Source organism: Callionymus lyra, chromosome 2 (assembly GCF_982586985.1).
Source record: "Callionymus lyra chromosome 2, fCalLyr1.hap1.1, whole genome shotgun sequence".
Taxonomy (NCBI): Eukaryota; Metazoa; Chordata; class Actinopteri; order Syngnathiformes; family Callionymidae; genus Callionymus; species Callionymus lyra.
The window spans coordinates 16,850,566-16,875,766 of NC_141819.1; the positions used below are offsets into that span (position 1 = coordinate 16,850,566).

General features: G+C 39.2%; 1 protein-coding gene across 1 annotated transcript; it reads left to right on the forward strand.

The window, feature by feature from the left end:
* The first annotated feature begins 947 nt into the window (after positions 1 to 947).
* LOC148085519 (disintegrin and metalloproteinase domain-containing protein 10) lies at positions 948 to 25,169 on the forward strand. The gene is made up of 15 exons (XM_087783737.1): positions 948 to 1,159; positions 2,677 to 2,824; positions 3,368 to 3,486; positions 3,612 to 3,767; positions 8,554 to 8,639; positions 9,307 to 9,429; positions 11,750 to 11,842; positions 12,374 to 12,542; positions 16,655 to 16,818; positions 18,706 to 18,877; positions 18,938 to 19,082; positions 19,145 to 19,328; positions 20,592 to 20,691; positions 22,613 to 22,833; positions 24,600 to 25,169. The coding sequence occupies exons 1-15, from the start codon at positions 1,072 to 1,074 to the stop codon at positions 24,702 to 24,704; spliced, it is 2,073 nt and encodes a 690-aa protein (XP_087639863.1). The 5' UTR covers positions 948 to 1,071; the 3' UTR covers positions 24,705 to 25,169.
* The last annotated feature ends 32 nt before the right edge of the window (positions 25,170 to 25,201 follow it).

The window sequence follows — 25,201 nt, forward strand, 5'->3', positions numbered from 1 at the left end:
TGGAGATTAATTGTCTCTATCCACTGTCCTTTATTGGGTTTTGTACTGTTTAGTTTTGAATCTCTGTAAAACACACAGACACAAGTGTTTTCAGCTTTGTTAACCAAATATTGAAGTATCCTGTTATTGCAAGCGGACAAATATCGTTGGAGTAAAGTTTCTCAATTCAAAAAGTCAATAGAATGACTAATAAAACAAAAATATTAAATATAAATGGATTCTGATTTGTGTAATTAAGTGAAGTTGAACCTGTATTTATAAAAAAAAACACAAATATGTCCTAAAAAAAATTAATAATAATAATCTTTGTTCCACATTTTGTTGCTTTTTCATTATAATTCTGTATGTTTTGAGAAAAATAAAGTTACAATTCATAGTGCAATAGCAAAAGTACTAGTCAACCTTTTGTAAATAATTAATACTTAAATTATTTGACTGAAACACATGTTCACTTCAATGAAATACTTGTAACTGCACTGTTAGCCAAGAACTGTTGTTTTGCTAATGCTATCTCGGAGCTAACTCCTGAACATGTCGGCAAATTCTTATTTGACAGTCATTTTTAAATTAAAAAAATGCAAACACAAGTAACAGTTGCTGCTCTGGTGCAGTTTTACAATCTTATTATTTATATTTTTTAATCCACACCTGGACTTCTCATAGCCTTCCCCCTGGCAAGCTAACATGCTACATGCTATCAGACTATTTTGAAACTGCTGACTCATTGTATTTTATAATGGTGCACTGCCTTACCAGAAAACTGTTAGCAGCTAATATGGCCTTCATGTCAACACAAACTCTCAGTCAAAGCCGGTAAACTCACATTTTAAACGATAAGATGTTCATTGTTCAATTGTGGATCTTTTTCCTTCCCACATCCCTCCTTCTGACCAGCTAGCATGCAAGTCTGAATCTGCCTCTTACTGCTCGTTCTGACTTGAACTTTGTCTCATTCCTTCATGGGAAGACGAGAGCAATGCTGGAGAAGGACAGAAGCAGCAAAAACAAGGAATAAATGTGAGAGGAGAAGAAAAAGAAGAAGAAGAAGAAGAGGAAATCTTAGGGGGCTTCATGCTAGCAGGGAACATGGAGGTTCAACTGTGCTGCTGGCTGCTGCTGCTGCTGCTGCTACTGGTCGACACTTGTGGGAGATCTTCAGGTAGATTGGATGTAAAGATGGGTTTGCGTTCATTCAACTTAAATAAGAAAGTGTTTCAGGATGTGAACGAGTGGAAGTTGTTTTGCCGTGTGTTCGACTGACCTCAGACGTGTCTTCACCTGTCCACTCAAGAATGCTTGAGCAGGAATGATCCCAGAAGAGAAGAACCCTCCAGTGATGTCTACAGTGTCTTCCTCGCGTGCTAATCCTGCGCTAACCTGTTTGTTAGCGACTGTTTTGTGACTCTGGAGAAAATACAACAATAACACTTAAGGCAAGAGTGGACAAGTGTCTCTATTGACTCTCCTGCTACGACTATTATGGGTTGTGAGTGTTAGCATTAGAACTGTTGTGCTTAGAAAGAGAAGCACACATGTTTAATCAATACCATATTATTTAAAGATTTATTTTTGACAAACATGAACAATTTGAAATCAAAATTACCTTATCCACAGAAGATTTAACCTCTAATTTGACTAAGGGTTGAGTCAGTACTTGGGTGACTTAGGTCAGTCTGTCATACTGAGCCTGAGAAACCTGGATGTTGTATTTGATAAAGACATGTCTCTTGTTCAACACTGTAGAAAACTGACCAGAAACTGTTTCCTTCAACTGAGAAAAACTTACTTACTTACTTAAGTCAGTAAAAAAACGTTCTACAAAATAAAACCCAAAGTTTTGGTGAACCAACAAACAAAATACTACGAACTGGATCAACATGTTCACTAATAATATTATTTTAATCAAATGTTGAAGTCTTCCTCTCCAAGATGCAGTAAGTCTCTCATCATGACCATGTTTTCAACTTATTACTTTATAAAGTTCTCCCCCGTCTGAAATCTCAGCGAATGAGAGGTTATGAGAGTGGAGTCCATTATGACGTAATAATGGCTTTACTCCTCCTCTAACCAGCTGTAATCACGGCCGCTTTGTTTATACAATTAATCACTTGGAGGTGAAGACTTCCGGGATTGGTGACACACGGTGACAAACCTTTTTCGTTTGACCAATCACAGCAGAGTGGGTGTGGTTATGGTAAACAGGATTTCATCTCCAGAAAACGTGTTTGCAGTGGGCGGGGCTTAAGATAATTTTCTAATGTATATTTCAATTACAATAGAGTTTTTTAAAACAGACACTGATGATACAATAGAGTCCAACATCTATTTAAGACATACTTAAATCAACACATTAGATTAATCTTGAGAACTCTAGTCTACACTCAATGAAAGAGACAGAGCTCACGAAAAAAGATTTCTCTTCATTAGTGTACTTGATGTGCTAAAACTAGTGAATTCTGCCGCGTCCTCTCCGAAGACTGCTCTGTAAGCCATCGTTTGAGGACATCATTATCGCCTTTTTGTTTAATTTTTTATCCAAAACAGAGAATAACTTCTTTCAGCACTGATACATCAGCATTAAACGCCTTCAGTGTTTGTTGCCGTTGACAATCAACTTTTTAGACAATGTTTCTGACCACAGTCATTATTGTTGATTTTCTACTCTTCATACTTCAGGTGTCGCCGCTTCCATCAGCCCTTTTCTCAAACATTATGAAGGACTATCGTACGACCGCGACCATCTACACAACGAGCACCTTAGAGCTAAAAGAGCCTCAGAACCGAGCGGTCATATCGTGAAACTGGACTTCACAGCCTATCAAAGGTAAACTGGTTTTTAGCTTCACACAGTTTCAAGAAAAAAACAGTTACAATTGATGAAATACAGTGTATACGACTTTGATTTATATAATTTTAACGTTATATTTAACATTTTTAACTAACAGTATTTCAAGTCTCAGTCAGGATGGTGAGATTCCAATGTCTAGGATTTGAGGAGTGATTAAAAGAACTTGATTATAATTCCAAATTGTTATTAGTTTATTGACAATAAACAGCATCTAAGTTTTCCCAATAAGACCTTCTGAGAATCTCAGTGTTTGTGGAGGAACTTGGAGATTGTTCTGTCGGATTAAGCATGTTGACATCCAGATCTGCAAGGTAGACCGAGCCGAGAACCTTCTACCTGTAGTCTGTACCTGTAGAAGGTTCTTGTGTTGCTGTCCCCATGAATAAAACTATTTTTGAAATACGAATGCATCTCAAAGAGGTGATTTAATTTAAAGCACAATATCGGCATTGTTTAGTTTTCTAAACTGTGGATTTCACTCCTTCTTTTCTTCTTTTTTTTCTTTTTTTATTTGTGCAGGACATTTCGACTCCGACTGAGACGAAACGCTGAGGTTTTTTCAAGGGACTTCAAGGTGATCGGTGGAAACACTTTCGAATCAGCTGATCTTTCCCATCTCTACTCAGGACATCTGGAGGGTGAATACATCTGTCACCACTTATATTGATATCCGACCCATTCCTATGAGCCTCCGATCACAAAGTGTCACCAGAGTCCAGAGCACATGTGGCGAAACTCATGCCTTGTTGACCTGCCCTGACAGGTGAACACGGCTCGACATGCCACGGGTCCGTGTTACAAGGTCAGTTTGAGGGAACCATCCACACCGAGGAGGGGGCGTATCACGTCGAACCGCTGCAGAGGTACACCGGCGGCCCGGCGGACCATCACTCCATCATCTACCATGAGGACGACGCGGGTGAGAAGAGACTTCTCCTCATGTAAAAAACATACTGTGGACGTGTGTGTAGAATTAAAAATTAGTGTTTATGGATCTGGATCCCCTTAAACCTCAAAGAACAAACACAAAACAATACTTTGTGGAATCATCAGCTTCAGTCTGGATCTGCTGGTGTGACCAGACTGAGGTTATTAGAAGTCATTGAACTCTCAGCAGACACTATTTTGAGTTCACAAGGGAGGGGCTGGGAGTGCGGTGGGCCAGCCAAAGGAAAGGCAAAATGAAAATGGTGTGACTTTCTGAGAAAGTAAACGGGGTGTGGCCAGATGGTGGATGGTATCAATGTAGAGGAGAGGGATGTGGGGGGAGCTGAGCCGGCAGTTAGCAGTTACTAAGAATTCTACAATAATGCAGTCCTCGCTGAAGAATGTCTCGTAGGTATTCACAAACCCCTGCTTTTCATATCAGGCCAAACAATAGTTGCTAAAGATCGTGTGAAGCATCAAGTAACGCACACCAGGATGTCTGCAGGAAACTGGTAACTGTCGCATTCAAAATAAAAACAATCACTGGTTCCAACACTGCTCGTATTTTGGGACACAAGGGACCGTCCCAATGTTCCTTTGTCCACTTACACATCCTGTGTTGTTGTGTTGATTTGACAAACTTATGTAGATGCAGAAACTGTGTAATGCATGTAGTCAATGGGAACGATACTGTTGCACCTCAGATACCATTCAAGGAATATCTATATTCATTCATCAGTACTTCATGTCTGTCTAATCAGTTGTGTAGTAGTCTGTAGTTCTGTCTGTATCACTTGTTAGCAATAAGGAAGTACCTTTATGGTATATCTTTTATGGGAGTAAAGAAAAACGATAGCGCTTTTTAGCAACCTTTTTTGAGTCTTAGAGACAATCTTCATAAGAAAGCTTTTTATCATTTTTCTTTGAGTCAATTTACCCAAGGCAAAGATCTTTTTTGTGAGGTTGAGTTGTTTATTTCTTTAGAGCCATAATAGTCATATAAAGGATGATGCTTTTTTAAGATAGTGCACAGGAGTTGACCATTAAACAGGAAGTTATTTTCCCAAGACACTGTAGTTGTAAACCTTCAACAGATTTCTAACTATGACATTTGGTTTTAGTGCATGTACTGTCTTTTTGGCCGCCATACCAGAACTCGTTCTTTGTCATTAAAAACTAAAAAGATATTGTCATAATTTGCATTTGAATCTAACGATAGAATCAGAGATGCTTAGTCCTACTTTAAAGAGACTTACGAAGAGCAAAGCAAGTTTTTAAAAGGTGAAGCCAATATGGAAGGGTACAAGCGTGCAGTTCATTGAGTGACTGTTTGAGAAAGACCAGATGTTACATACTGACAAGTCAAAAAAAGAATGAAAAAACATTTACAGTCTGGTTCAAACTGGTTCTTAAACACTAGTTGCACAATCGATACACTGTAGGGGGGTTATTTAATTTCCCATCATTCCTAAATGGGTGTGGTTTCATGATAATTCAACCCCCTGAAATACGCCTCTCGACCGTAGTCTGTTTCAACGGTAAGAGTGCTTTTTGTACCGCTTGTGTTGTCTTTGGGTCAAGGTGAACGACCTCCACCACTGCTTATGTATTTATGGAAGGCAGGGAGGACGTTCACATTGACCCAGAGACAACACAAGGGATACCTCAAACACATTTGTTCTCAGGCCTTTGGGTCACCTTGACCCTGAGATAACAGAAGGGTTAAGAAGCCTTGATCACAGATGAGCTTCCAAACTTTGGCCAGAAAAAGTTTGGTGACGTCACAGATGTACAATCTGAAATCAATCCCTTCCTGTAACTTATTTATGAATCTCCAACTGGAAGAATCATGCTCACTGGCTGGTAAATCTATTTTGACACAACACCACTCTCTGTTTGATAACCAGCAGATCCTTTTCAGATTTCAGTCACACAGTCAAGGCTCAAGTGAACCAGCAGATCAACCCTCAAACATATTTAACTCAACTCAAACATTTAGGCCGGTAGAGGACCAGAGCCTGCATCTTCACTTTGCTGGCTTAGCCAACTTAAGTAATTTACTGTCTTAATACTTTGTTCTCTCTACTGTGTGCAAAAGGATTAACAATGACATTGAAGGATTATTTCCGGTTCTCAAAGGGAAATTTATGTCATAACCCAACTTTGCTGACTCATTCACACATTTCAAGTGTTAAAGTCGTCCATGTTTTGAACGTATTACTTAATAAATTTCTTCCCCATCTGAAATATCGGCGGACGAGAGGTTACGAGAGCAGAGTCCATTATGATGTAATGATGGCTTCACTCCCCCCGCAGTAATAACCCCTTCCCCACTTTATTTATACAACGAGTCCCTTGGAGGTGGAGACTTCTTGGATTGATGACGTATGGTGAAAAATCTCAATGCTTGACCAATCACAGCAGAGTGGGCATGGTTGTTGTAAACAAGATTTCATCTCCAGAAAGTGTTTTCAGTGGGCGGGGCTTAAGTACATTTTCTAATTTAAATATTTCAATGAAAAGAGAGTTTTGTACAAACAGACACTGATGATACAATAGATCGGATTAGGAGACACTTATATCGTTGCCCTTTGAAGACATTTAACCTTCAAAAAAACTTACTGACGACTCCATCAGGAACTATCCACTCATATAAACACTTTGAAACCTGGAAGTTCAAGTTGTAGACAGATCCAAGACACATAATTTGATCTATTATTTAATTAAATTTTACATATTTTTTCTTTATCATAAATTTATGTAAAATCTGACAAAAAAACTATCATAGCTGGATGGGTTGATCCATGTACCACTTCCATGTGGTGCACTGGTAAGTCAGGAACAGTGGTTGAAGTTGTGAAGATGATTTGTGTTAACACTTTTTACATTTGTGAAGAGCTAGAGCAGAGACCTTTCTGTAAAAACCCTTAGTAGTCCATTTCAAACGGCACAGACTTGTCCTTAGGTAAGAAATAAACTACACAGCTAGTGCTAAACTTAGATTTGCAGCCTCGTGATTGGCTCCCAGAGCTTCGTAGGATGGGGTGATCCACTCGTGTGTCCGTCACTGTCGCTCCGACACACACACACACACACGGATTCATTTGTTTCACCGGCCTCGGCTACGGCGGGTCGCTAATCTTGGGAAACATTGCCCAGGTCTGCCATAAACACGTGGAAGTGATCAAAGCTGTCATGTGACCCGTTCATACCTTACTAAGTACAAACATGAAGCGGAACAAAGCTCCAGTCGTAACGTCTCCAACATGTTGGACTTTTATGTTTACAGGATCATTGATTTCTTCCTGCATATACTGTACTTTCCCGTAACTTATTTTATTCCCCTTCAAAACCCCAGTGGCTTCTTCCGCTTTAAGTGTGGACGAATACTTCGTAGTCAGCATAATTGTGTCGATGTAAAAGCTGCCATGACTGCAGCTGTCCTCGCACTCGTCGCTCATCCATCTGTTCACACACTTCAATTCAGAAGTAGTAGAGGTGTGGTTATGAAGTCAAATCTACCAGATGAGTCACAATGTTGAGTTGAAAAGAGCAAGACTAGACTAGATCGTAAGCTATTAAAATAACAATTCACTCTTTGCATCCTTTTTCCTTAAGTGTTCAGTTTCTGTCAGTCAGTTTGCTATTTTCATCACAACTTTCATTAAAAAACGCCGATGTGATTGAATTGTAAAAGGATAATTTTTATACGATTACCTACCTCTGTGTGTGCAAGGCATTAGCCTCGTGCTAGTTTCATTTTCTGTCTCTTGATAATGGTTGATTATTTCTAAACTGTTGCCAAATGATTTAAAACTAGCAAAGGTGTGCATCTGCTGCTGCCTTCCTTCTCCTTCTTTGTCAGTTTCCTTGCAAATTCAACCTGGAAAATGCCTATTACCGCCCCCCACAGGTCACAATAGGTACATTTTAGATAACTCACAGGCAGCTTTCGCTTGAACAAAACATGATTATTACCATTAAATGTTCTTTTAAAAAAAAAGTTGTATGTATAAGTTGCTGTGTGAGTCTGATTTCAGTATGACCTGAGAAAAGATAGTTACGTGAAAGTCACATTTTGACGCTTTCTTTTATGGTAACTGTGTGAAAGTGTAGATGCTGGTTGATGGTTCTACTCGTGGTCGGAAGGAGAGTGCACAGACTATGAAAAGCTGTCGTAAAAGTCGAGATAAAGAAGCTGCCTGTGCAATTTAACCACAACCGAGTCATAAATTCATAACAGCGGTTGTTTGAACTTATTCAGGTAAAAAGTTGAAAGGAATCCATTAAGAAAAACCTATTGGAAATGTAGACATTAACTAAACTTCTTGATAGATAGAAGGCTAAAAGGCATTCACTTGTTTTACTTCTTCACATTAACTCTTTATGGGATGTAGTTGGTTTTTACTACATTGTCTGTTGAATGTTTCTCTGGTCTGTTCAAAATAGAAGAGGAAAATGATGCATTATTTGTACGATGATTAGGAACTTGGGTCACTGTAACATTAGTGAGTAATATTATTTCCTTCTGAATATATACTAACAAGAATTATTTGTATGTTGTGCCTCAATAATGTGTCCATAATGATTCAGAGTTTGTGACTTCTTTGTTCGCCCGGGGTCGTTCAACTTTATCTCATTTGCAAAGAGTCACTACTCAGTAAATAAAAAATAACATTCCTGTTACTTCAATTGATCAATAATTGTGTTCTTCAAACAAGAAGGTTGTGTGTTCTTGATGTGTTTTGGAACACGTTGTTTTGTTTTGTTTCTTGCAGTCCTGCCATCAGTGGACGCCGGGTCGGATGGGTTCTGTGGCACCGAGCGTCTTAATGCTCTTGCCCAAACCCTCAAATTTGATGAGGTAGGAATTATGAGTCATTCCATCCTTTGGTTACGGAGCTGTTGCTGAGTGACTGACATGTTTCCCAGTAAATCGATATGTGAGGTCACTACACTTTGTTGACATTTGAGCCACTAAGTCGTCAATTGTTTTTGTATTAAACCGGAGACAAATCTTATATATATATATATATATATATATATATATATATATATATATATATATATATATATATATATATATATATATTTCAAATTCCCATTGCGCGTCTAAATCAACCCGATGACCTTGGCTGTTTATTTGATTAACCTCTTGGGTTATCTAGTTGTTGTCGGTTCTTTGCCAAGTGAATGTTTGTTCACAATGTCCATTGTCAAAGACGGATGTTAGGTCATTTATCCATTTGTAATAAGGGACCATTCCCACTGTCTCATTATCTCTAATATATTGAGCAGATGTTCCTGGTGCAGGATGTGTTTCCCCGAAATGTTCTGTCGCCCACCGGGACACTAAATATAATTTTTCAAAACACATGAGATCATATTGTCATGTTATTCAGTCATCAGACCATGTGTACGCTTTTTTTTTTTTTTAAAGCTACTTCCTGGTGCCATTATTTTCTCCATCAATGCTCCATCAGCATCAGATTAGACCCTGAAGCTGTTTCTCTCTGGCTCGTGTCCTACAGGAGGCAGCATCCAGCCGCTCCAGGAGAAATCTGGACCAGTCGAAGACCAGCTGCCTGCTTCATATCCACGCAGACCATCTCTACTACACGAAGTTCAAGTCAGTGGAAGCTGTGGTGGCTCAGGTGACTCAGTCAAACCTGCCGCGAAAGACACTCAAAACTTTCAAAACCCAAGTCTTAACTGAATTATTTTAAATTTCCACTTTGTTTTCTAAGTCCCTTAAAATATAAATAGTGTAATTTTTGTTTTGTTGTTTACCATCAATGTTATTAGTATTTTTATAGAGTTTATATTTATATTAATTTAGCTTAAGAATATTTATAAATTTTTGATTAAATCATAATAAAGTAAAATACCCGGTAAAAATGTAATTCAGCAAATGTTTTTGAATTGGATAGGGAAGCTTTTAGCACTATACTTATATTCATGTCATATTCCACCTTTTTTAATTTAAAAATGGTACAGCAACTTAACTTTAGCCTTCATCTAAATATATATATATATATTTACATATAATAATATTATTATATAAGTATATCTTACTAATAACAAAACTACCACCTGAAGTCAAATAAGAAATGTTTATATTGAAAAGCAAAAAAAAGAAAATGTATTTGGATTTCAATTCATTCCTTCATTTTCTACCATTAATTCCCTTATAAGGAGGAAACTTTACTTAATTTATTCAATGTACCTGAGATCTTTTAACTTCCTATAACCAACACCAGCTCAAATGTGTAGTTGACTCCAGGCTGATGGTTATTTTGTACGTAAACAAATGACAAATAGTGACATTTTGTTTGTGAACCACTGAGATATTTATTGCTTCTAATTCAAGAAGTAGGTTCTGACAGCTGTCATGGCAGCAGTAGTGAGGACAGCATGAATGTGGTCAGAACATTGAGGCCGGAGACAGAGACAGAAAAAAAAAAGATCGCTGCCACAACATTCACAGTGAGAACAAACGAGTGGAGTTACCTCAGATGAACCTAAGATCCAGCACACACACTCCGGGCCTGAGCAGCGATGGAACAGAAGTGCCATTGAGCCCCGACACGGCGAACATTCTAACCTCAAAGTGTCTTGGTGAACATCGTTTGTGTGTTATTGAACTGCCACCTAACACCAAGACAGTTAAGACAGTGAAAAATCCTATTTATTGAAATGATCTAGGGTCAGTTCAGGTAAACAGATTACATTTTGATTTAAGTCAGATTTAAATCACAAAATGAAATCAAAGCTTTATTTAACTGCCATAGAAACAAACCTTCTTATTACAAGGTAAGAGGATTTACGTGACTTGACATCTTACATTTGAAGTATTTACACTTTGCCACTTTAATCAGGTCTAAGATTTATTTAGTCAGGACCTATTACATTTTCACAAAGACCACTATTTATAATGTCTTGGTGGTTTACCTCGAGTAAGAAGAATAAATTAAATAATATAATCCAGGTTCTAGACATTATGGGACTCAATCGGATCCAGTTCTGTTTTTGTTTTCATTATTTGGTGCATCAAAAGCATGTTTTAATCAAATATAAATTACATCTTTCGATTCTTTTTTTTAAAATTCTTAATTCTTCTAAATTTAAAACCAGACAAGACAATAAGAAGAAGGACATTATAACAATTAAAAACACAACTGCACCACAAAATAATATTCTGTGAAATGGAAAACTATTCACTAAGTTAAGGATAAAAAAAATTAAATTAGAAACAAGGAAACAATAAGCAGCTTCAAATACAATAAGAACTTGTCAATGCACACAATAAGAAGCAATAAATAACAATATTCTTGATGTGATATTAAGATCAGTTTTCGTCTAATAAAATTACATCGGCTGTCATTTCTTAATAAAGGCTGGATGTGTTTCCTCTTGTGGCAAATTCGATTTTAAGAAAATGCTTGATTAGATCTTTTAACCACAGTGTAATAGTAAGAGAGAGTCAAGTGTTAAATTGAGAAACTCAATTCAATATCGAAAACAAATCATATTTTTGCCGCATTGTGTCTCTCGTGAGCTTCTCTCTACTCGAGACTTCCTGTGATTCTTTCCACCTGAGAGCTTGTTGTCTCTGGTTCGATGCCAGACCGTGTGTCATGTGAAAAGAAATCACAGGTGTAAACAGAGCTGTGATGGATCCTTGGCTGTCGTACAAACGCGGTTGTCGATCCAGGTCGACCTAGTCAAAGGTGTCAATATTTATACTCTTGGAGTTCCCTGCTGTGACTACAGTATTTATGTCTCCGGCCTCTGCATGTGACTGAGTTTCACGTGGCACCAAGACTACGTCTGCTCTGACCGTGAGATAGAAGAAGATCCTTCCTACTCATGAAAAAAATGTTATTTTTTTAATGAACTAACGGGTCAGCTCGGATCATGAAAGGGAGGATCCTTTGTGAAGAATATTCTCTCGGTCTTATGTTTGTCTCTCAGGTTTCCTCCTACATACGAGCCGTGAATGACATCTACAACAGGGTGGACTTCGATGGAATCCACCTGATCAACTTCAGAGTGAAATCTCTGCGTGTAAGAAGCTACAAACACCAATCAAACTCTCGTTCAGAAAACACATGGAGATACACTAGTTCGAAAGACACTTTGCCACTGAAGTAGAGGTTAGCTAGTTCAGGTGAACCTTGGTTGAGTTGAGGTGATCTGGAATCCCTCATGATGAATTCATCTGGGTGAATAGGAACAGACCAAAGAGTAGGATTAGCCTATATTTATCTTCGGATCTTACCAATAGTTCATTGGTTTGTCCGCCAGAAGAACTTAAGGAAACCTGGGCCTCTTTGTTTAGACAACTTCCTTCATGACCTCTGAAGGAGAGACGAATGATGGATGCAAGATGTTTAAGAATTGTGGAGAGTTCTTCTTACTCGTGTTGTGTTAGGAACTAAGATCCAAAGATATATATAGGTATATATATATGTATATATCGATATATCTATTTATAGTTTATTTAAAATTACTTTTTAAACAGGATAATACATCGGTACAAAGAAACCCATGACAGTGACTAGAAGAAGATGTTGATGGTGATTTCATCCATACCAGGTGGTCACTGAAGATGACATGAAGGATCCTCTCAGTCATATTTACATCGGCTCTGAAAAGCTGCTCAGTCTTTACTCCGACGTCAACTATGGAAACTTCTGTCTGTCGTACCTGCTGACCAACAGAGACTACAGCGGGATACTGGGACTCGCCTTCGAGGGCAAACCTGGTGAGTGAGCGACCACTTTTACATTTAAATGACTTGCCCAAGACTGTTTTTAAATAGTGAAAATTTGCGGTAGGATCAAAGAAGCCCTTCCAGAGAAGAAGATGAATTTCCTCACATAGTGTTCTCTTTGGTTTTCACGCTGACTCAGCAGTCCGACGCTTGCTTTACCACAACAACGTCACTGCGTCTGAGCTTCATTGACACCATCTTGTGTTTAAAGAATCCATACGTTATTTATTATTGCCTTGGAGCGACGACAGTCATGTGGATAATGTTGCGTAAAATCCAGTGTGGGATCAAGCACGATCATCGATGAAAATCTTAACTTAAAAAGTTAAATATAGTGAATTATCATGAATATTAATGCAACATTAATGCAATGTTTATTCCTTAATTTGTAAGTAGTTATTTTCCTTAGTCATCTTCTTTGTTTTCTTTTTTTTTAACTTGTTTTGTTTTCTGCTTCTGTGCAAAGCAGACAAATGAAATATGGAAACTTGTTTTTCCAAGTTTTTCTCTTGTATTGCTCCTGACTAAGGGAAAAAAAAAAGTATTTTAACATATAAATGAACTTAATAATCTCCAAAATACTACTGTTATTTTAAAATAATTCTAAAACAGGCATCCTCATCATACTTGTGTAATGAAAATGCAGGATTCTCCTGGTGGCCATGTTTTGGTTGGAGAGACCAAAACAAGACGTGAGTAAACTTCCAAAGTTCCAGCCATGTGTTGATTAGCATGAAAATGGGATGAATGGTTCTGTTGAACGTAGACCAGATGTGAAACAGCCCGAGAACATTTCCTGGAAGCCTTTTTTTTTTTTTTTTTTAGCGACCTGGCAAGAATGATTCTGATGAACAAGTAAATCTCAGATGGATTTGATATTTTATTGAGTCAGAAGTTGGCGATTCTGAGCAGGAGTAGACTGAGGACCTGCTAGTTTCTATGACATTGTATCTTATGAGTGATTGGCCAAGCTGAGGGGCGTGAGAGCAGACAACCACCATGGCATGTGATTGGTACCAGTGAACCTTTGACACACACACACACACACACACACACACACTCTCACACACACTCTCTCTCTCCTCTATGTCTTGGCAGCTGCATTCCTCAACGTGATCTCCACGGTAAACCCTCATGTGAGCACACAGACGCACATTGTGGCAATGACATTGTTGTTTTCTCCCATGTGACCAACCTAAAGACTAAGCAGGGGAAATAAACCTGGATAATGTTTGACCTGGAAGACCAGATGCTCTTAATAACCCACTTTTCACCAAATTCCCACGTAGAGAGCAAACAAAGTCGATCCGTCGACGACACATATATGGGCCTGAAAGTCCTCCTCACTGTTCACCCCTCACACACACACACACAACCCCCATACCGCCCTCCATAGCGTCTTGATACTCGTGCCGGGGGTGGGGGGTTGGGTTTTCTTTTTGGTTTGTGCACTTCATGGTTAACACCAGTAAAATTCCACTCCCCTAAAAAACAAGTTAATAAACAAGATTGTAGAATTCCTTTCAGAGGTCAAACATTGTTGTGAAGCTTGTATTAGAAACAAAAAACCTGATTCACTTGTGATGTTTTTGACAAAAACTTTATGAATGAAAGAACAACTCTTAGTACTTGTGAGGGGCAGACTTGTTATGAATAAAAACAAGAGCAGGAATAGAAAGAGTCATTTGAACTCTAAGCTGGTCATGTACTAGTTGAAATTTGCTGCAGACGTGAGTCTAGAACTGACACCTGTCACACGTGCTCATTTTCAATGATATCGGAGAAAGTGTTTTGCTGTGACGCCTGCTTACAATCTTTTTGGTCCTTCTATGGAAGCCTTGTCACCTCTTTGACTAGTGCTGCAGTTTAGACTGCACACGTCTTCTTCCTGCGTCACCTTCCTCCAATCAGATGCAGCCTTTGAAGCACATGACTTAATGCTACCCAAGTGTGACATTTAAAAAAAACTACATGATAACAGTTTCACTTTAGGAAGTGTTTTTTTTATGAAGGTCTCCTTATAAATAATAGCCCAACAACTTGCCATGATCATCTATAAGTTACTTAAAACTCAAATCAATCAAGGGTGTTTAATATGAGAGTAATATTGCTATTAAACATGAAGAAATCTTTCCCGTCAACATGTATCTAACTATATCATGTGACCTGGTACCTCACACTCTAGGACTCCACTGAGCTACTGCAAAATACTTCAATATCTTCTGGAAAAAAAAGGTATAGAATCCTAAAAACATTTTTGTGATGTTTGAGAGTTTTACCTCCAGGATTTTCCATTAAATAACTTTTGAATTGTTGCTCCTTTTCAAGGGTAATGGAAAGATTGTGTTTAAGAGAATCAAGAGAAGATACTTTTCACTTTGTGAACATCAGAGGAAGGTGACCTTCTGGAATCTTTAAAAGACTTGCTTCTGGATGCACGTGGTAACTTACCCACATGTATGACCCCCAGCAAAAAATACAAATATAGTATATGAAGATTAAATGCTGTAGATGACAGATGTCTTCTTTGGTTGTATCTGAAATTATCATCTGGATACAACAATCATTTGAAGTCACTTTCTGTAATGTAGAAGTAGCTGAATAAAGTGTATGTTTGACACCTGATGTTTAGTTGAGCTCATTGCTACCAACTATATTTCAAATGCTAAAAATGCATCTCATTATGGTGAGAGAAAAATGGATTATTGCGGGAAATACTCACAATATGAGTGAAAATAATGGGCTCCCTCTGAGTGATTTTCTTTTTCTCCATTGTGAATGTCAACTATTCCACATCTATGATCAGCTAAGTATCTATTACTTTGCTCGCTATGAATGGTAGAACAACACCATTTATCCAACAACAACAAGTTAAACAACATGTTGGTGTATTTAGTGACCATCTTATCCTGAGCTTCAACAGTATTTGAGGTGTTTACTCCATCCTTTCTCCTGAGGTTTAGGCATGATGCCTGGCTCAATGGACGGATGGCGATTTGTCCAGCAGGCTAATAATAGGAGTCTTTCACTGCTGCTCCTTTCAGCGGTGAAGGCGAGAAGCAGGCGGGAACAAAATCACAACCCCTCTGCTGCTTGCTCTGCCAAAATCCACAGCCTTTCAAAGAAATGCTCCTTCTAGGAAATCCAGCTCCCTGAATAGCCGTCGAGGGGAGTAGCATTTTAGGTCAAAAGCGGCGAGTGTTTGGGAATCACTACCAGAATTTGGATGGAAAAAGCAGAGTTGGTCTCAACTTTGCAAACATGTAATTCAACAGGGACAGCGATTACGTTGGTTTGAAGCCAAATCCATCATTATTGATCACAACTGCATCAAGAGGACACTGTATTCACTTCCCAGCTCCTCCGTGAGGCTAGAGTTTGTTGTGTGACCTCTAACTCGTCCTTTTTATCAGCGTCACCGGACATCAGACCAGTTCACCTTGCCCTCCTCGGGTTCCCACACTTCTCAGTGACACTGATGAATATCTCCAACAGATGTTCCACAATCCTTACGTCCCAAAGCCGGTGCGGCCGATCAGATTGTGTAAGAGGTGTTACATAAACCAGTAAAACGTGAGCGCCTGGGAACCACTGAGACCTCCAACCAGATGTACACATGCCACACAGAGGTCATTCCCTTGATATATCGTAAGAAAAGGATGGCGTTAAACCATCAATTGTTCGCTTCATTTTCAGCTGGCATCAAATTTATTGGGGGGGGGGGGGTTATAGTCTCATTGTGTTTAATAACAAAGAAGCAGGAACTCACAGATATTTTACTCACACATATTTAAGTGTATGATCTCACTTCCCGAAATCGTTTATTGACGTTGATTCTTTGTTTTTGGTCCACGTGATGTGTACTGTTGATTCTAGGAATCGTGTTCATAACATTACATAAGCCAAGGTAAAGAGGAAAAGGTTTTGACATGAATCCAGTAGAGGTACCAATGTGTGTGTGTGTGTTTTATCCCTAAAAAGGGCCTCTGACGTCGATAACGCTCCGCTCGGCACAGTAGTCTAATGTGACTCTAGTGGAGTTATGCAACAATGTTCTCACCATGTTCTTACTGTGCTTATGATTCCGATTGTTTCTTCTTCAGGGAACTGGGGAGGAATATGTTCCAAATACGCCAAGATTGGAAAGAACCACTGGTCCTCCTTGAACACGGGTCTGATCACCATCCAGAAATTTGGACAGTTCATGCCCGCACGACAAGTCCAGCTGACCTTTGCTCACGAACTGGGCCACAGTCTGGGAGCTCCGGTCAGTCACAACACACACATATGCAGATATTTGTATTTAACAACTAGAGAATTACGTAAGGAGGCTTGAATTGTCCCGGCCCATCTGCTGCTGTAGACACATTCTTGGACAAAAACTGTGGATTGTTTCACTTATGCACGCTAGATGTTACCTTTAAGTGTACGAACAAAATTCAAACTTCACTCATCTTATACTCACCCTCATGTCAACTAAGGATTGGGACTATTTTCAGAGTAATCTGTTCCTTTTTAGAGTTATAGACCAAAGTGTATGTTCATTTTAATGTATCAACTAGAGCTCAGTTCGAAAGAAACACTTAAAATAATCCAAATACCTCCATACTGCTCGTCTGTAACGTCCATCTTGTATCGAAGCCTTGACATGAGAAATTGTTATTGACAAACTTTGTCGCTGCTAGGCTAGTTGCTAAGCTAGCTGCTAGGCTAGCTGCTTGGCTAACATCCCACACGGACAGGAAAAAACTCCAGGTCAATATCACGAGCGATTCCCGTGTAGACAGAAGATTGGAAGCAACATTGATCAATCATCAACTAGTTTTTTATTTTTTAAAGTACAATGGTATTTAAAAAAGGTTGAGCAAACACAGGTCAGATCTTTCAACATTCGTTAAATGTTGGCTTTTTTTTCCAGGTCCCTCCATGGTAACAGTGCTGCTGTTGCAACCTTGTTTAGTGTGACAGACACATAATAAATACTGATTATTAATGTTCTCTGATTTGTCACCTAAATCCCAACGGATGTCCACAGACACACACACACACACACACACACACACATGTGCGCCTATAGAAAACACCCCCAGACTCCCCTTTGCCCTGAATACCACCAACCTTTAGTCTCGTTTCACCTATTTAACGCTTAAGTTGTCCAGGATTCCCTCCCAAGTTGATTAGTTTCGCTCTGTCAAACTCTTTTCTGGGCCACAGAAGTGCTCGGGCGACAGACAAGTCGTGTTATTTCCAGGCTGAACGTTGTCAAAGAAACTTGACCTCAGAATGAATCATAGACCGCACCGTGAGCTGGACCGGAGACAGTTACACCTCATTGAGTATAGTCTGGGTTCAGCTAGAATCTCTGGTTTCTAATACAGAAAGTGGTTTCCTAGAGACTAGATCCACCTGGGTGACTCTGTATTGGCCACGGTGACGGGTGCTTCAGTGTCGCATTAGGAACAAGTTTGGAAAGAAGCCAGTTTTCCCCCCAAAAGTAAATGTTTTTTTATGGAGCGAGCAAGTCCATACGTGCACAATTGTTGATCCTGGTGTAGGTTAACTGTTACTCTTCAGACGGCCTTAAGTAACACTGAATATACGTCTACTTTCATAAAATGATCGAACTTTTGCATCCCTTTATAGGTTTATGGAAGGTTTTGGAAACTATAATCTATTATTCGACAAATATTTAACACCCAAGTGAACTCCCTAATAGCCTTGGTGCCCCAGGGGCCTCAACTTTGAGTAACAAAATCAAGCTATATATGTAAGCATTATTATTGTATTGTACTGTTTTATATTCCTTTATTAATCTCACATATTTCCCAAATATTCTTTTACGCTTTGTGACCCTGGTCTATAAATTACTTACTTACTTATATTCGCTTAAATATTTTTGAGAGGAAATAAATACTGAAAACTGAGAACAAAATTCCTAAATCAAAAGCCCTATAGTCACATAAAGAGTCTAGTCATTCATAATAATAAAACATGATTAATGACCTCAAATAGGCCACATGAATACGGTCGTTCAAATCCCACTTCAGAGAAACAGAACACTGAATCCCCAAAAACTCCTCTTCCTCTTCTGTAGTTTTTAAAGTATGAAATAAGATTTATTTTGTTCTGTTTTATGTTTGTTTTTTTAATTTAGCACGATGAGGGCTCCAACTGTGGGGACCTCGGCTCCAACCGAGGCAAAGGCCGGTACCTGATGTTTCCTTACGCTGCGGAGGAGGTTCGTGAAAACAACGATAAGTTCTCCCCCTGCAGCCTCAGCCACATCAGCAACATCCTCCACCTGAAGAAGGACAACTGCTTCGTAGGTGAGCCACACCACAAATATTTACTGTCTTTACTATAAATATTAACTTGATGTCGACCAGTGAGCGATCAGCCCATCTGTGGGAACCGCATCCTTGAGGAGGGGGAGGAGTGCGATGTTGGACACAACGACACGGATCCATGCTGCTACAGTGCAAGACATCCCATCGGTGTCCAGTGTCTCCTCAAACCTGGTCAAGTCTGCAGGTATCAAGCCCTCTCAAATCCTTGTTTACTAGCATGTCGTCAACGCCGGTGTCCCCCGACAGTCCCAGTCAGGGCCTGTGCTGCACTCAGACGTGCGACTTCAAGTCTGTCGGGCAGGTTTGTGACGAGGAGACGGACTGTCAGGAGGAGAGTTGGTGTTCAGGATCCTCCTCGCTCTGTCCACCACCCAGCTCCAAGGAAAACCTCACCCTCTGTAGTCGGGGCACCCAGGTGTGCATCAGCGGGGTAAGACCAGCACGCTGCTCACACCGAGATCATCCACCACGTTAATGTCATGACAACAATTCCACTGTAAAAATTAAATCAAGACTTCGCTTTATTAAAGGAAAACTAATCTTTTAAATATATGTTAATATATATATATATTGTACTCATCAGTATGTGTCTGTTTCTACAAAACTCTCTTTTCATTGAAATATTTATATTAGAAAACGATCTTATGCCCTTCCAAAATTCTTGTTTATCATAACCACACCCACTCTGCTGTGATTGGTCAAACATTGAGGTTTGTTACCGTGCATCATCATTCCGAAGTCTCCACCTCCAAGAGACTCATGGTATAAACAAAGTGGGGCGGGATTACAGCTGGCTTGAGGAGGAGTGAAACTATTATTACGTCATAATGGACTCTGCTCTCGTAACCTCTCGTTCGCCAAGATTTCAGACGGGGGAGAACTTTATAAAGTAATAAGTTCAGAACATGGTCATGATGAGAGACTTACTGCATCTTGGAGAAAAAGACTTTTCGAACATGTAATGTCAGGAGAGTTGGTTTTTCACAAGTTAACCTTTAAAGTTAAACAGGCAGTACTTATACATTCAGTAGCGCATACTAGTGAGTAAAATATCAACAAATATTCAGATATTTAATTCTCAGGTTAAGCTGCAATACCTGCATTTACAAAAATAAAGCAAACTCGAAGAAAAGTCCAGAAAAGCGTAAGAAATTCCAAGTAATAAAACAATCTCTTCCGTTAACTGTCACTGAAATCTCTTTGTATTAATATGTCTGATACTTAGATTTTGTAAAGTTTATTACATTTTGATTCATTCATCAAGTATGCGGTTTCCAATCACACATTTAAAGGGAAGCATCTTTGCTGCTTTTCCATCCTTGATATGTTTGTATCACGCGTCTGGTTCTGAAACAAGATGATCTCACGTGCAGGATAGTAGAATCTCTTCTGCATAACAATCCTGCTGTGAAAGCTGACTCATTGTTTTGGTAGTGAAGGATTGACCTCTAATAACCTGACAGCGAACACAATGTTTCAAAGGTGGAGCGAGCGTTTATCCGACCAACATCCCGAGATTTAATGAGACAATAAAAGCTGTTCGTGGCTCTATGATAACGTCATTGAGTCTGTGTCTTTTAAATAGTTCAAAACAGGAAGTCTGACGCCTCTGTACCAATTAAGTAATATTGGTTTTTAAAGATATCTTTTGATAACGAGGTCAGGAGAAGCTTCATGACTTTTCTTCGCACAGGTCTGCTCGGAGTCGGTGTGCGTGAAGCACGGCCTGCAGCAGTGCGACTGTCCCGGAGACTCCATGAAGGAGAAATGCCACATGTGCTGCCAGCAGCCCGGTAACCACATGATCCCCGAGTCCTCTGTGACGGAGGAATCTGTTTACATCACCTCGTGTTCCTGCCCATCAGCCCGGCTCTATATGCACTCGGGTTATCATTGTGTGTTACACTTTCCACTGGGTCACCACAAAAAAATCAAGGCCATGCATGAGCCAGAACTGTGGTCTTGACAAAAAAACATGTTTGCTAATGTAGCTTTGGTTACGACACACTCCCGGTGGCATGTTGTGACTTCTGATTAAGATTTTTAACACATTGTATCAACGGAGGAAGACATTTTGCAAAAAACCTTCCTCCGCTGAAGCAATTCAATTCAATGTGGTTAATGTCGGGACTCTGAGCCACTCTTTCCTGGCAGTGTAATCTGGGAATATGACCTCAGGGAAGAAAAAAGCAGTCATTTTATAAAATCATGTTGGTTTTCATCCATCCGGGTCATGGTTATCCAAGTGGTTCTGAAGGGAGTCAACTAGAACAGTTGAATTTGGAACCACTTGGATGTTTAAACAAAAGATTTTCTGAGCAGCTGGTTATAGAATTATTTTTACGGAAACATAACCAGCATTGACAGTATCTTAAATAGATTTTAATGCTCAACCCAGAGCTTCAGCCAGCCCATGTTAGCAATTAGCAATTAGCTTTTCATTTCAGACACACTGAGCAGGCTCCATGTCATGCATTCCATCCCTAAATTTCACTCCCTTTGGTTATGACGAACTTAAGATAATGCAACACAACTTTCGAAAAACAAAGATGATTACAACCAAGTTTTATGGTTTTAACTGGTAGAGACAGAAGTCCCGTCATAGATATATCTGTCCCGGGAAATCTGTGCAAAGGTCGGTCTTGATTCACCATGTTTTTATAGCAGTTTCAGACAAAAAACAGTATATATTATTAGATCAACACAACTGTATTTATTTAGCCGCTAATGCGATGTCTCTTCTATTCTCAAAGCCTCACTTTTAAGATGAAAGGGGAAACTAATCCTCATGTTTGTGAGTTACTTTTACTCTAAACATCAGGACGTTTGTCTTCAACTATCAGTTTAAACATGACACAATTTTCTCTTTTTAAAGTTTATATTTGTATTTTACGGATGATGCAAGGTTTGAGATCAGTAGTAAAGACTCCAAGATTCATTTTACTCTTTTATTTAATTGATGCTTTGAGACTAGAATTGACATTACATTATCAGCTATATACATTTTATATTACAGTAAATATAATTTCCCTGATCGTGCACTGACAGTATCTATTACCCTTAACCCATCACTGTACGCTGTACTCCAGATCAAACTGGCTTCTCTCTTTGTGCAACGATTTAGTCATTGGCGTGTTTTATCTTCAAGGCGATTTTAGGTTAACTTCCTTGTTATTTATCCCTGTATTTGTCTCGAAAATGTATCGTAAAGGTGCCAGGATACAGTGCTTATGACTGTTCCTCGAGCTCGTACAGAACTGGGTAAAACAGCTTTTAAGTTTTCTGCGCCGTCATCATGAAATAAGCTGCAGAAGCAACTCAAGCTTCAGAATCTAGTGACTTTAAACAAATTTAAGGCTGTTGTCGGGAATTTCACGTCGGACTCTATCGGCAATTGTGAATGTTATTATTCTGTAATCTTGTTTATTTTTCTTATATTGTACAATTTAAATCTCAATGGGACTAACCTGGATGAATAAAGGATACATTTAAAGAAAAAAAAAGATGGCCGACAACTAGTTTAGGCCACATGCTCAACGTTAGCATGTGGCCTAAACTATTTGATATTCAACCGATATGACGGATTACTAACCAGGAGCAGGAGGTCAATTGAAAAACTGATTTCAATAACAGAGAGGGATGTAAAGCATGAAGTGGATTATGGATCGTGACCGTGCCAAGACGGTCGTTACTAAGGAGTTCTGTCGTTCACAGGCAAGTCCGACACATGTGCCAGCACCACTTCCTCCGTCCTGACCCGTCACTTCCAGGGCAAGGCTCTACCCCTCGTGGGCGGAGCTCCGTGTTTCGGCAACCAAGGCTACTGCGACAAGTTCCAAATCTGTCGCCTTCTTGATGCCGACGGTCCCATCGCCAGACTGAAGAACTTCGTGCTGGACCTGGATGAGTTCGATGACCTCGGAGAGTGGATGAAGGTGAGGCTGAGGGGAGAGTCCTTGAATGACTATTTTTTAATGTAAAGTCTGATTAAGGCTCAATAACTAGATCGTAAAACAGTTAGAAGTCAATTTAACCAGATTCAGCCAAACAACAAAGTAGGAATGAAACTCAAACCACAAACATAAAAAATCTATCGTATACAAGTGAGTAAAATGCTCCATGACAACTCAATTATTAAGCTCCAGCTTGTCCTTTAATGAGCCTCTTTGGAGTTTTATTCCTTACATTGCAAAATAATATTTAATACAAATGTGTAAAAACCTTCAACCAATTAATGGAAAACCAGAATGTTTTGGCGTAGCCACTAATCTGTCATTGAGCATCAGACAGAGATAAATGTACAAATACATAAGAAAGTTATTTCACTGTCTACTGACTCCTTTAAGAAACATCTTGACGTTTTTATTTGTTCAGGCTTTTCCTTGATTTTCTGGAACTCCAGTTGTGTTATCAGTTTTATCTCGATCTTTAGAGTATATACTTCATTGAATATTGTTTTGATTGTTTAAGCGCTTTGTGACCCTGGTCTGGAAAAGCGCTCTATAAATATAAATTACTTACTTACTTACTTACTGTCTCACCTGTCAATGACGTGTTCTTAACACTAGGGGTGCTGCTGAGCTGTGAGCTGATGATAATCAAAACTATAAAGGATTTGATCCGTCAGATCATAATTTCAACACCAATGAAGTTTTAACCAAATATTCTAAGGAATAAAGAGTTAAAACGTGTTTAACAATAACAGGCATACATCTTTTCCACAGTAAAAAATAAATGTTCTATTATTTCTCTTGATTGACAGTATTATTTTCTGATTAAGTAACAGCGAACGATTGATATCTTCAGTAGGATCTTCACGCTCGTGAGAACAAGAGTTGTGGTGAGAATCATTCAAGACAAGCCGATCTAAGTCAGACGTTTGATCTTCGCTCGTGTTGGTGGTTGGTCTGAGTTCAGCTGTCGTCAGTGGTTCAGCGGGAGCTCCGGTTCTCGTGACACCACGGAGAATCAGGAATGTTCATGTTGAAGAGCATCTCAGCGCTCGCCGACGACACGGACCGGCTTTTAATTTGTTTGTTCACGGCTACAGTCGCTGACACGGCTGGAAATGGAAAACTTTACTATCACAACAGGCAGCTGACAATGAGTTACAGCAAAGATGTTAAAAATAATTTTGCTTCCTCATACTGTTTATTTTTCACTGGTTTCTTTTTCCGTAACATTTGAATTAAATATCTTTAATTAATACAGAGTAATGAAGTGATTACTTTTTATTATCTAAGTGGAAACTCAAGTGACCAAGAAAAATAATGAACAAAATTTTAAAAAATCATGTTGGTTTATTGCTCTGGTTGTTTCCTATATATATAAAACGCTAGTTTTCACAAATACAATGAAAATGTATGAACTTTAAAGTCATCTGAGGCATGAATGTACTAAGAAAGTAGAACAAAATGTCAACAGCTAATGCTAAAGCTAACTCATCTAAACGGTTATTTTCTAACATGTTAAAAGATACGGTAGAATAGTTTTGAGCATTCCTGACTGTTTTTTGTTTTTGTTTATTAAGGATTCATTCTTTTTTCAAGGCTAATGCTACTCTGTTGCGTAAGCTAGTTCACTCTTAACATTGGTAATAGGAGAGATATAAAAAAACAAGTTCAAAGTTCTAGTTCAAAGATGTTAAAACCTCACATTTGCTTGTTGCTACATGTCAAGAGTCCTTGGTTCTGGTCCGCAGGCTTACTGGTGGGCCATCCTGCTGGCCATCCTGACCCTGTCCGCCGTCATGGGCTGCACCGTCTGCCTGTTCGGTCGAACCCTCGACACCAACGACTTGGACTGATCGACCCGCTTTGATTTGACTGATAACTGGATTCCATCAACATGACTGACGCTGCACTGCCCTGTGCATCTGTTGCCTCCAGATCATCTGCTCACATGACGTCAAGTGGAAAAAAGTCCCTGTCAATCTTCAGAGACCACGTGTCCGACATCGTGCCTCTCAGAGGAACTTTTACCTGGAAACACTTGCCGTGTTCTTCTGGGCGTTTTGTGCTCGGATGTTAATTTTGGAAGCAATGTGCCTCGGGTTTCAACCTAGATGCCAAGAGTGAGGTCGCCACAGGTGTTGAGAACTGATGAAGGTGAGCATCATGAACTTTGGCTTCCACGGCATTTGACAAGTTGGAGTTTGTGATTCATAAAAAAAAGTATTTTTAATCTTTTCATGTTGTTCAACAAACCCTGGTGCCTGTGGGTTCTGAGGAAATAGTTTGTCGCCTAACATTGACACTTGATGAAAAAGTGTTGATAACCTGTGATACACAAGGAGATAACACT